The following is an 11470-nucleotide window of genomic DNA, read 5'->3' as shown; positions in this document are numbered from 1 at the left end:
CAATCAAGGAGACCAAGGTTGTCTGTTCTTTTACAGTAAAAACAAAGGGAATATTAAAGCAGTTATGAGTTGTGTCATAAAACGTGCGAAATGTCACTGGTAACCTGTGTACATAGTTTCTTGTGAATATCGTGTACGTTTTTCAAGTTATGGCCAAGGTCTAGTTTCTGAATGCTATCACAATAACTATAAAACTTTTTTCTTAAAAAAAGACCAGCTTTAACACCCAAGTATCACAAGTTAAACATTTATTTCTGCATTGAATACATTACACAGTAATTAACATTAACAAAATCAAAACTCAATCTCTGAACATGACACAACTGTTCACATAATAATGATATGTAGAACACAATTTATTGGTATTTCTGGTAGTGACTATGTAATTTAATTCTTCAAGTATAGAACTGTAGTTGCTACTTTGAATAATCAAATTCTAACAAACAAATAAAGTTTCTTATAAGTATCTATCATGTGTTACCGGTACGGATAGAAAAATCCGACCTGAGGGCACGCGCGTAAGCCGGTAACGAGGCTTGCCGAGTTACCGGTAACGCAGCGTGCCCGAGGGTCGGATTTTTCTGTCTGGACCGGAAAAACATGATTGATATTTTTTCTTGCATACCTAAAATTATGAGTTTGTGGAAAAATTGACGTAGAAATCACACTTTTGTATATTTCACCAAAAAGCGCGTGCGACGTTGTGTACTGACGTCATAAAGCGCAGTAATTTTGAATAACTAAAAATAGCATTTTATTACGATTATTTAGTTTCAATTTTAATTTAATTTAAAGCTTTAATTAAATTGCGTAATATATTTTTCATAAATCATGCAATATGTTAAATAAGAAGTGGCGCGTTGTTGCGCGTGACTCATCTTACATGGGGTATGTAAGATGGGTTTTTCCAGCACTGGTCACATGACCGGAAACACACTTCCGGTATGCAAGAAATAAAGTTTCTTTATTGCTCTAACACTAGCCCAACCCCAGCAGGAGCTGGTACATGGAAAAACTGCCTAATCTTTTAGTATATTGTATCCCTGACCTTTAAATGTATCAGTAACATGTTGGGGTTTGCCTACACATTGCTGTATTGTCATAAAAAGTAGTTTGGCCTGCTTTAGCCCAATTTTTTCAGCAAACAATTTGCTAGAAACACATTACCGGATACAGCTATATGCGCTTTGTTCAAATCTTATTAGAAAACATTTCATAATTTGTGAAGACGCTTACCAGCTGATTTGCCTTGCTTGTTGGTTTACATGATAAACTTGAAAAAAATTAAAAACAGTTTGTAATATGTTTAATCGGCTGTATATCATTTTGTGTTTTTTATTTTTTTTTAAACAAGACTCTTTGAAATAATTGACAAGTCTCCGCATTGCATATGTCTGGACATTGTTTTTCTAAGAGCCACATTTTCTCGAAAAATCATATAAGCATAACAAGTTGAGAACAATAAAGGCACACAACTCCTTAGTAATTTTAACCAGTCTTATGAAACCTTGCTACACATTTTTATGATTCATGTCAAAGGTACATATTTGTATCATATCTCAGAATCTAACATCTTATTCAACTTTTGAGTGATGGCCGATTCAATTGATGGGTTTTTGCTAATTTCATGGACACAACAAAATATGGCAACAATTCTATTATTGAATTTTACCTTCAAAAAGAAGATAAGCTAAAATTTGGTGTATCAATTGCCTTTATTTTTTATATAATCATAAGGCTTTCATTTCCAGAGTATTTATTAGGAAATACATTTTATGTAGAGTGAAATAAATATGATTGTAATGAACAAAACACACACATTTTATTACAAAAATATAAAATATTTAACTGGTTAAAACATGTCTTGCGGCAAACAGTCACACTAATGAATTTGTGTATCAACGTCCAAAAATCATGCCAAACATGATAAAATGAAACAGTACTTACAAGACAGATTATTCACACCTTTACACATATTCCATTTGTTCACATCAGTTATAATGCAACGAATTATTTACACAATATACATAGCCAGCTGCACAGAAATAATTTCAATCTTGTTTCCCCTTAGGTCAGGGCGCTTTCAAAATGAACCTGCCCAAAGCTGTTCTTACTTGCCCAAAAGCATTATAAACATGATTTTTTTTTTTTCCAGAAAACATTTTTGAAGAAAATTTAAACAATGTCTGTTATCAATATGCAGTTTGCTTTGATAGGGGCTAGCTGCTATAAAATGTGTAAAATTAATTTAGGTACAAAACCTTGTACAATACAAATGATGTTTCTTCTGATCTTGTTTTTGCTGGCATTCAACTTGTCCGTTCTGGTATGCAATCTGAATTTTTTATTTTGCACTTTTTCAATTTTGCTTGTTCTGGGCTTCAGGTTCGAGGGTAGTTACTAGCATTCATTTCAATTTAACTGCATATATACATCCAAAGCAATTTTCCCTGACAATTTAAAGTCTTGTATATATACCACGTGCTAAATTACATCATACATGTATAGATATGCTACATCTGAAGGCAACATTTTGCCTAAAATGAAAACTTAAAACAAAGATTTTTTTCAGCATTTAAAATGAAACAAAGGGCAGTCTATGCTGCTTACAGAGCCCCACCTTTGTTTTATTCCTGAAGTTTGATTAGTTGATAAGTTTCCTCAAACACTTAAACTCTTAATAAAACTTTGGTGAAAGACTGAAGGCAGGCTTAAACTGCTATATGTTTCATTCAAAATGGTGAAGAAATAAAGTTATCTATGTTAAGAGTCTTCATACAAAACAAAATATTGCCTTCTGACGTAGCATTTATGACTCAATTTATCACGTGGTATACACACACTGATATATAATGCCCTTTTTAAACCATGATAACATCAAAACATATTAACATCAAGCTAATGATGTCCCATCCCGGATAATATCACTTCCCATCAATTATTTGTCTATGTCCACTTGAGGTTTCCTGATTAATAATCTATGATTTCTTTAGGAGGAGGTGCGACGTAGTCTGGATTATGTCCGTGTATCCAATACGTGGTCATGTCTCCCTTGCCCTGGCAGATTCAAGTAAACATGTATATCTATACATCCATGGAGGTTTCATGATCAGATAAGTATCTTGTTTATTTAACATTAGCTGAATTAGAATATAACCAAAAATTAAGCCTATCCTAAGTAAAATGTGCTCTGTCCGAACAAATTTTAAGTAGATAGGAATGACATCGGCATTTGGCCCTCCAAAGAAATTATAATGTTAAATAATATGTTATACCAACATGAGCATCTCATGAACATGCAGTAAAAGACTGACCTTGACTGCAATCACTCCTCTTTTCTCAATGTTAAAAAATCCGTACGGAGCCAAGAATTCATAGCAGGGAGTACTGATGTGGATCTTGTATGCTGAAATAAACAAAAAAACATTCACTGGTACTTATATTTAGACAATTTACATGTCAATATTTCCATCTGTTGCAGTTAGTACACAGCTTTAAACACTTCTCTTGTAGTTTACAAGGTCTGCATGCGCATATATGGCTGCATTCTTTAGAGATATGATTTGTCCGTGGATCTGAGGGGTCCAGGGACCAACAAAAATAGGACAATATATGTTTTCGTTTAATTTTGTTGTTACTTTAATTGTTGTTTGTAATAACACTCAAGATTTTCTTCCAATTTTCAAACCAGGAAAGCTCTAAAAAGGCACTCTAAAGGCCCATTTTGCTACCATGTGCCTAATTAAGCACCAAAAGGAAAGTCTCCAAACCCCTTGACTCCTGTGCAGGAATATGTAAAACGTTGGCATTATTTGAGCATTGGCACTTGCCTTTGTTTCTGTAAAGAAGATATTTTATCAATTATTTCCAAGCTGCACCCTTTATATATTGTGTTTTCAGTTTGTTAAAATGCTTAATTGATATTTAATGGCTCCCTATTTTATGTTCTTGATATGGGTGCATCTTTATTTATGATCTTTAATGTATCAATCAAGCTATAATTGACATGGGTATCTTTGCTAATTGGCATATTGTCTCACTGTTTCAAGTGTCATAATCTGCATGACGTAGATGACAGATAACACGAGATCCACGCACAGTGAAATTGCAGACAATTTAGGATTAAAGTTCAATTTATTTTATTCCAAAAATATAAATCCACGAATATAAGTACCCACAAAATAGTCCTTTTTTCCCCAAACTACAAAATTTCATGCTTATCAATGACCTCACAGCATCTGAATAATTGTTTGGGATATAGCCTCGAAATTGTCAGCAACACATGAGCTATAATAATCAATAATGCAAAATTTAAAAAATAAGCTATGTCTAAAGAATTTATTTATTTTTTTGAAATTTTGTTAGGCAAAGTCATCCACCTTCACTGTTGGATTCCATTCTGCTGGAAGTGTTGACTGTGTCGCCAAACAGACAGTAGCGGGGCATCTTGAGTCCAACAACACCCGCACAAACAGGCCCTGCAGAAAAGTAACAATTTAATACATTAAACTATTCTATACCATCTGCTCAAAATAACAATGTAACATGGGAATAATAGGATTAAAGCCAGACTGTTGCCAGTACATTTGTTGATTTTTTAAATATTCATGAATAAAAGAACAAACTTCTGTTTGTGTAAGACCTCTTGAACGCTTCTTAATAACCTACTGCCTGATAGTGCAGGGTCACCAAAAAGATACGTTTATTTAACCTCCTAAGTATAAATACTTATTTTCCCGCCTTTAATGAGATCCGTTTGTTAGATGTCCCTGCCTTTGAAATCTGGTGTTTTTTGTATAGACTCATTTATAAGACAGGGTCAATTTTTTAAAGCAAATCCAGCACATTAACTTCTCCAAATCCAATTTAATGTTCAAGCTAAACAGTCTAATAATATGAACTAAAATTTCTTGATTTGCTTGAACAAAATTGCTGATGTTTTTTATTAGAAGAATACACAGATTTTTCTTGTCAACTGCGAGCTCCCTAATGTGGTGGTAGGTTGGTTATTAGAACAAGGTAGGGTGACCTGACATTACTTATTTGAAATGAAATAATTTTCAACAAATTATGTTTTTTTATATTATTTTTTTTACAATCAGCCATGAGTTTAGTAAACATGTTTGCAGCGAACATTTCCTGCTCGGTTCTCTGCTTGCAGTGTATGCACTGGGTTGCAACAGGGATACCAAATAGAATAGTTTCCTTACGTAAGGCAAATGCTCGCTCTAATGAAAGCACTGCAGGTTTTGCACATATACACTCTAAATGGCAGGTTTCAATACACATTTCATTAATATTTACCTTAAAGATGCACTCTTACTCCTAAATAAGACTTACCACAATTAATAATATTGTTTTAATAGCCCTTTAAGGATGAATAAATGTCAATGGTTCTTATGAACGATACCAAATTTAATTTGAAAGAAATGTGTATTTCTACTTTAGGAGACTATAGTAGATCACAGTAAATCTTTTAGCATTCACTTATCATTTAATATTTTTGCGCTTTCTGCTTTTAAATACACGGTGACATTCCTGTTATAGGTAATTAATAGTTTTCATAAATGCATTATTTAGTAAGTAGCTAAAGGTTTATCAGTCAAAAATGATGTTTGTTATTCATGTCTTTGTTTTGATTTTGGACAAGAGTGTCATTAATTAATCCAAATTTATCAATGGTTTTTTATTACACATAATGCAAGTCCCATCAAGTGCAATCCAAACAGTTTTTATTTTCCAATTTTGATGACAAGACACTGCTCTTTGCTTGTCAGCTGCAGATTAAACAGTACACTGTGTGATGTCGTAAGACAGACCCCTACTTTCAGGTTAAAATCAGGACCCGATATCCTTATCTTATAAGCGGGAAAATACAATAATTAAAAGTTGATGAATTCTGATATAATTATGATTTGTGTGAACTGCCACAACAGGATTTATATATGGCTGACAACCCCGCATGGACATGTGCCCTTACCAGAGTGCAAGCCGATTCTAAGCTTCAAAGGTTCATCCGGCATGTGAGGAATAACGAAGGTCTTGCTGGCCTTTATAAGGTCAATGGCCATGTTTGCACATTCACGCGCATGATGTTCAGTGTAGATGGGGAGGCCAGATACCACCATGTCTGAAAGTAATCATTTTGAGTCAAGGAATCAACATGACAAGACACTTACAAAAAACGCGAGCGTATGTCAACACTCGCGCATATTGTCCCTAGCAACATGTGTACCAAGTTTTAATTAAATATCTTCAGGTTTTAAGTTTTGCAAAATCAGTCATCTAAATTACAGTTTAGGACAAACAAGCCAGAATTCTAACACAAGTGCTTGGCACCAACATCGTCCAATAAACCCTGATATACAAAAAAACACAACAGAAAATGAGCAAGCCCGGGAAGCATTTCACCAGTTCAGGGTTGCAGGCTTTAGTTATTTCGACAACCAAACAATGATGCACCCGCTGCCATTAACACATCTTGCCAAAATATGTCTTGTTTAATTGTTATGTATTTACATAGGCTGGATTCATAAACTTCAACACGAGTCCTGATCGAATTTGGTAGCCTCAGATTAATCATTATTTCCCAGACTGCCAAGTTCAATTTTCTAAAATATCTATATAAATTACATTGCTTTAAAGATCACCATAACCTGTATGCATTTGTTGACAATTCTTCAGGTCACTTACAAGCATCTCCAATGGTTTCTACTTTGTATACATCGTATTTGTCGATGATTTCATCGAAAGTGATGTAGAGCTTGTTGAGAAGTCCAACAACTTGAATCGGTTCACTCAAGCCAGAGATCGTAGTAAAACCAACAACGTCACTGGAAAGTGTAAATATTTTTAGATTTTAAGTATCAGTGCCGGTATTCATAAAACATCTTACAATATTTCTTATTTTAAGACAAATTCCTAAATTTTTCAAATTTCAGTGCAAGCGTTTTTTTTCATATTTTTTTTTTTTTTATATTACATATGTAATTAATTAGAATGTTTTTATTTTTTTATTTTATTAAGATATTATTCAACAATATGACCAGTGAGATTCTTAACCTGGGAAAATGAATTAGGTTAGGAAATGGCCTACGATGTTTTATGAATACCAGCCCAGATGTACAAAATTATAATGTCATTTCATTGATTTATTTTGGTGCATTTTACTGCCTTCTAAATGCTGTTTCCCCTTGCGAAAAACTCCATTTTCCCCCAAATTTTATAGTTTTTTCCCAATTCGATAAATGCAGATTACGTTAATGAATAAAAAAGCAATGAAATTCTTCAAATATAAACAAAATATTGGCAATACTTACTCTTTCACAGCATAATGAATGCATAAAAAAGTAAAAACATGTATATTTTCCATTAAATTTGCTATTTGGGCCTGATTTTGTATTTTTCCCAAAGTCGACTTTTTTTCCCAATTTGTAAGGCACAGGCGGTAAAAATAATTAAAAAAAAAAATCACTGCATTTTATTGAACCATATGATACCAGTTATTAGTAATAATGTTCAATTTTGCTGCATGGTGAGCCCATATAAGTTTGAAATCATTTGAAAGGGTATAGATTACAGCCCCGATAGCTCAGTGATAGAGCATTTCCTTCAGGTGCGGAAGGTTGGGTTCACACCCCAGCTATGTCAAACTGTCAGAATTTAAATATGATATCAGTAACCCTTCATTTTAAAAGTAAAGGGTAGTACTGGGAAAGTGGTGTACTAATGGTTCAACCCAGCAAAGATTTATCCCGTGTATTGGTGCTTTACACTGAGCACGCTAAAGAACCAAGAGGTCTCTTTGCAAAGAGCTAGGGTATCGCACCCTAATCCCTTGTATCTCACTCTTGTTTCTTCAAGTCTTCCAATGTCTGAAAGTGACTGCAAATTGCTGTCACTTCTATCTCATGTCACTTATGGCATTTAAACACAATTTAAGTTGTAATGGTGTCACATAAACATAAACAAACAGGTTATGCTTGCTGATTATTACAAAGATGTATAATAAAATACTCAAAATAAGTTACAGGTTTTAGTTAAAGTTAATTGAGTTTGCAATTATGTTCTTTATTTCAACTGAAATCAGGATATTAAAGGACCTTGTTTTGCAATATATCAAGCACAAAAAAGAATGATTGCAATATTTTTATCCATCTTCAAATGATACCAAAATAATGTGCGGGCATCTTGCTTAAACATTTCACATTATTGAAGAAAGGATACCAAAACTGATATTTTAATGGGTCTTATCAAAAGTAATTTTCTCAATAAGAGCACCGGATGCCAACAGTTGTCTGATTTGCAATTTTTTCAGCCAAAAACGGGAATATCTTGACGTTTAAAGTCAAAGTTATATGCCTTGATACACATGTTCGCATTGTCACTTGTATCATTTTTACATAAGTTTAGTTCAAACTTTTTTTTTATTTTACAACAATTGCGAAAAAAGTTATATTATGCTAATTCACTCTCATCGGTGAGATGTTGCATACGAGTGTGATCTTGTGTGGTTGGGGAAACCCGGGTACCCGCAAATGACCGACTCATCCGCATTATTGACCACAAACCAAACTCACATACCCCCAGACCAGGAATCGAACCACGACACAACTGAACTTACAAGTCAACCTGACTAACAAGTTTAAAGGCAAAGGTTTAACTATTGCATGACAATATCACAAAGGCTATCACAATTTACTCACTTCAAGTTAATTTCTTTGAAAAACAGACAAGCCTAAACCAGTACAATAACATGAAAATATTCAGACTACCACTTTTAAAAATTCCAAAAGAAAGTTGTTCTTTTTTGTTTGGTAAAAGTTTGTGTCAGATATTTTATAACCGATTCATTTTAATATGGATGGTGCATAGTAATTACCTCTTGCACAAATCAAGCAGTTTTCCTGTTGTGTTTGTGCATTCAAAGCCAGAGTTACGGGCCTTGCTATACAAGTCCTTATGGTCTCTGGCAACAAATTTCATTTGGATATTGAGCATGGTTGGTAAAAGTTTTTACATAATGCTGCCACATGTTACCACCAACAATATCAACAGGGGCCATATTCATAAAGCATTATAAGTCATTAACTATCTTAAGTTGATTTCTTAAACTTTTCATAGTCAAATTAAAAGAAATGTATAAGTGTTTTTAACATTTAGGTATGTTTTTTTCAATGAGGTCAATGAAAATAATGTTTTTTTAGAAATCCTACATTTTTTATTTCAAATTACTAGAGATACTAAAATAAAGACTTGAGTTAGCAAATGACTTAGGAAGTTTTGTATGATAGTGCCCCAGGGCTATGATAATACCTCCACCTTTTTCATTAAAAAAAAACCCAGACAAGTTTATAAAACATGTCAATCTGTCCTGTAAAAAAAAAATCTAAAGGTGATCTATAATTCTTTTTATAAAGCCGTTCTTACCTGAAGTAAATGGTACAAGCATCATGGAACTTTGCTTCAATGAGTTTTCCTTGTCGGAGGTCATCAGCCACCTGTTTCGGCAACATACCTGTAATCAATAGCATGCATACTATCAGAAGCACTAAATGTAAATTATACCATTTTAGGGTTTTTAAAGACAGTTATAAAAAATCTCAGACACATCGCTATGGGACATGAGCAGATATTTAATTTACGCAATCAGAAGGTAAGGGCAAATTGAATGGAAAAGTATACAAATTGACAAGGCCAACGCTTCATGCTCTATATGCTTCCCTTTGTTAAGAGTAGAGCATTGTTTGCCAAACACCAAAAATGTCAAGCCTGCCGCTAAATAGTAAAAAGTTGTTGCATTAGACATTAGTGTTCTGGGTTTTTTTTAATATAATGCTTATATAATGTTTTATTGGCATTGTTCTTTGACTGAAAATATAATTGGTGGCATGTCAAACAAGGAAAATACAAAAGAATCTGACCCATGTTCCCCAAATGAGACCTTGAACTTTGACCCACCAATTATGGGTTGACTCACAGTCTTCTTATGGTGAATATTTGTGCTCTGTTATTTTACAATCCCTCAATGTATGGGACAAATACTGTCCAAACTAGCTAAAATACATGGTATTTTGAGCAATGACCCTTTAGTATGACCTTTACCTTTAGCCTTAATACAAGGGTCATGCACTTGACGCACCGACATCTCACAGTGAACATTAGTGACAAGTTATTTTAAAAACTCCCAAAGTTTGGCCACATTACAGCCTGGACACGCCAAAATTAACGGATTTTTTATCAATGACCCTCTTGTGTTACCTTGGCCTTTGACCTACTGACTCGGATCTTACAAGCGACACATCTGATTCTCATGGTAAACATTTGTGCCAAATCATTTTAAAATCCCCAAGGCATGGGCAAGTTACAGCCAGGACAAGCCAAAACACAAGGAAATTTGATCAATAACCCTGAATGTGACCTTTACCTCTGGCAGCATGTGTACCAAGTTTTATTTGAGTATCTTAGATTTTTTTTATGTAAATTTTTGCACAATGTTGAGGACAACAACATCACCAAGGCTATGATAGTACCCAACTTTTATTCCTTCGCAAATCAGAAAAGCTAAAACTCCTGTTAGATGAACTCTTACTATAAAGCAGACGGTCAGTCTTTGCTTTTTCAGCCATCAGGTCTGCTGTTCTTTCTGCAACTATTGACTCCAGATGTTTGGAGTACTTCTCCATCTAAAACATAACAAAATTTCTGGATGACATCAGTCATCTAATATGAACTTGAGCAATGGCTAATATTAGGACCAAAGTACCATAGCCTGTTTCCTTCAATTATTTGTGATCATAAAATTGACAAGGACACAATTGATTACTAATAAAAATTTGTTGACCAATATATGGCAAAAATTGGTTAAAAATCGAGAAAAAATGACGATGATGTGAAATTAAAACAATCTAAAACCTACCATGTTCATCATCAGATCTACGGCACTCAGTTTGCTGGGGTTGATTTTGCGGATCGCTGCTCTCACTCTCTCAAATGTGGGGCGTGAAGCAGGGGAAGTGTCCCAACATTGCATAATAAGCTGAAACATTAATTAACTAGATTAATAGCACAATGAGATGGGAAGCGATCTGGTTTACTTGAATGTTGTTCAATATATTTATTGTGATTTTTTTTTATATTCTTTTCAGTGGTTGAATTTAACAAAAGCCAGCAAGCCCTGCACTGGTAAAATGTCTTCCGGGCTTGCTCAAATTCTGAATTTTATATAGCAGGGCTTGTTGAAAAATTTGATGCCAAGCTATATAGTATGAATTCAGGCTTTATCATTCAAAAGTCTTATTTCAATGATTGTCTTTTTGGTGAAACATGGAGTTTTAGCAGTGGAATTTAACAATAGGGTGTTTTATTGTATGTATTCCAGTGGTTTATAAATTTATCAGTGAAATTATTGTTTCAAACAGTGAAAATATCAATTTAATATTTTTCACTGTTTTGAAATTTCAAGTTCATC

The 11470-nt window shown here is 33.8% G+C and overlaps 1 protein-coding gene across 1 annotated transcript in view; it reads right to left on the bottom strand.

Moving 5' to 3' along the window:
* Positions 1 to 2699: 2699 nt before the first annotated feature.
* The window catches only part of LOC128214186 (atrial natriuretic peptide receptor 1-like), a 51579-nt gene continuing 42808 nt past the window's right edge, over positions 2700 to 11470 (bottom strand). The window contains exons 14-21 of the mRNA XM_052920528.1: positions 10919 to 11038; positions 10592 to 10685; positions 9430 to 9517; positions 6694 to 6833; positions 5981 to 6130; positions 4380 to 4478; positions 3315 to 3406; positions 2700 to 3057 (exon numbers count right to left, since the gene is read on the bottom strand). Of these exons, the coding sequence (XP_052776488.1) occupies positions 2971 to 3057; positions 3315 to 3406; positions 4380 to 4478; positions 5981 to 6130; positions 6694 to 6833; positions 9430 to 9517; positions 10592 to 10685; positions 10919 to 11038 (870 nt within the window). The 3' untranslated portion in view covers positions 2700 to 2970. The remainder of the gene's footprint in view (positions 3058 to 3314; positions 3407 to 4379; positions 4479 to 5980; positions 6131 to 6693; positions 6834 to 9429; positions 9518 to 10591; positions 10686 to 10918; positions 11039 to 11470) is intronic.

Source organism: Mya arenaria, chromosome 13 (genome assembly GCF_026914265.1).
Source record: "Mya arenaria isolate MELC-2E11 chromosome 13, ASM2691426v1".
Lineage (NCBI taxonomy): Eukaryota > Metazoa > Mollusca > Bivalvia > Myida > Myidae > Mya > Mya arenaria.
Note: the sequence above shows the minus strand (reverse complement) of the source record. Positions and strands in the feature narration are given on the sequence as shown.